Source organism: Toxorhynchites rutilus, chromosome 2 (assembly GCF_029784135.1).
Source record: "Toxorhynchites rutilus septentrionalis strain SRP chromosome 2, ASM2978413v1, whole genome shotgun sequence".
Classification (NCBI taxonomy): Eukaryota; Metazoa; Arthropoda; class Insecta; order Diptera; family Culicidae; genus Toxorhynchites; species Toxorhynchites rutilus.
This window is the reverse complement of record NC_073745.1, coordinates 136,262,953-136,264,494: the sequence shown is the minus strand read 5'-3', so window position 1 is coordinate 136,264,494 and position 1,542 is coordinate 136,262,953. Positions and strand designations below refer to the sequence as shown.

The window sequence follows — 1,542 nt, the reverse complement described above, 5'->3', positions numbered from 1 at the left end:
AATATTTTTACATAAAAGACTGGCCATTTAAAATTTATTGTTGTGTTCACTCCCGAAACATTTAAAAAAGTAAAATCCCAGTGTTTCATAACTATAGAACCAGATGGAAAAACTCTTACTCCTTTACAAAATTAACGTCAATTTCACATTAATTACAATAAGTTTTCGTAGGTCATCTTTAGTTCTCAATCAGTTCAAATAACCCATTCGGGGTGGTTTGGACCGAGTTGCGCCATGATGTATTGTGTATCTCGTTCTACGCAGAGGATACTGCTCGTTGAAACTCTTCAAATCACTCATAGCTGCATCTACTATTCGTTCGATCACTCCTCAAAAGTTCTTGATAGAGTTTAGTTTTTTGAATATTTCGCGCCTGAACACAACAATAAAGTTCAAATGGCCAGTCGGGGGGTCTTCGTAGCCACATTGGTTGCGCGTTCGCTTAGTAAGCGATCGATCGTGAGTTCAAAACTCAGGGCCCTCATTGACCATCTTTGTGTTGTTACAGAATAGCTACGCGATGGAGATCGATCCACGGTCGAAATAAGGTCGATTCATCCATACAACTACTCTGCTCTGCAAGACACATCGGGCTGCTGTTCTATAAATAACTCAACAATGATCAATCAACTGTCTCCGCTGTCCGGTGGTCCAACTGGATAATGGAAGAACAGAAAGAATACTCTTACGCCTAAATGGCTACTGTGTGAATGTACCATATGTAATGGTATAGAAGAAATACTGGCGAATGGCAACTGTGTAATGTGCTAATTATAGATATGATAACCATGTGACATGTACACGATTCAAATTCGGCTCTGTTACAGCTAGATTGCTGATGAGCCTTAAATAAATAAATGGGATAAAAAAAAATGGCCAGTCTTTTAAGTAATAATAGTGATGATATTCTACACTATATACTTCAATTCAACCGACTTCTTACATAGTTATTTCTGGAAACTCAGAAAAAATGAGTGGTTCTATAGATGTGAATCGCAGTGTATTATGCCCAGAGTAAAATTATTTTACGTTGCTCATTCACATGTTTATAATGTAATGCAGTTGGAGGGATAGCGAATAAACATTTTAACGTCATCGAACATTTTTACAGATCTACTGATAAAGTGCTGTTGTATGAATTAGTATAAGTATTATCAACAACAAAAGTATATTTCATCGTGTATGATAATTTAGAACGGTACAAACTCAGTGACGATATTGCATTAGTATATAGTAGAGTTTGAGTGTGTTGCCCGATAAGATTACAGTAAAGAACCCATCCAAACATTTTTCAGGATTAGTTGCATTGTGATTCGCGAAGTGGTACTACCGTTTCGGAAGATGGAATGGTTATGCGTGTTCATAACCAGTTTAGTGGTGCCAGCGGTGATCGTTTACTACTTTTTGCGCCGTCAGCAACGACTTTGGCCCAATCTAGGCATTCCAACTGCACCGAATCCTCACATCTTATTCGGCAATGTCCGTGGAATAGCTCGAACGGAGCACAGTTACAGTATCCTGCAGCGATTGTACTACGAGTTC

At 38.4% G+C, this 1,542-nt stretch overlaps 1 protein-coding gene across 1 annotated transcript in view; it reads left to right on the top strand.

The window, feature by feature from the left end:
- Window positions 1-1,292: 1,292 nt before the first annotated feature.
- Window positions 1,293-1,542, top strand: part of LOC129769156 (probable cytochrome P450 6a14) — a 2,199-nt gene continuing 1,949 nt past the window's right edge. The window contains exon 1 of the mRNA XM_055771247.1: window positions 1,293-1,542. This exon is cut by the window's right edge and continues 901 nt beyond it. Within this exon, the coding sequence (XP_055627222.1) occupies window positions 1,342-1,542 (201 nt within the window). The 5' untranslated portion in view covers window positions 1,293-1,341.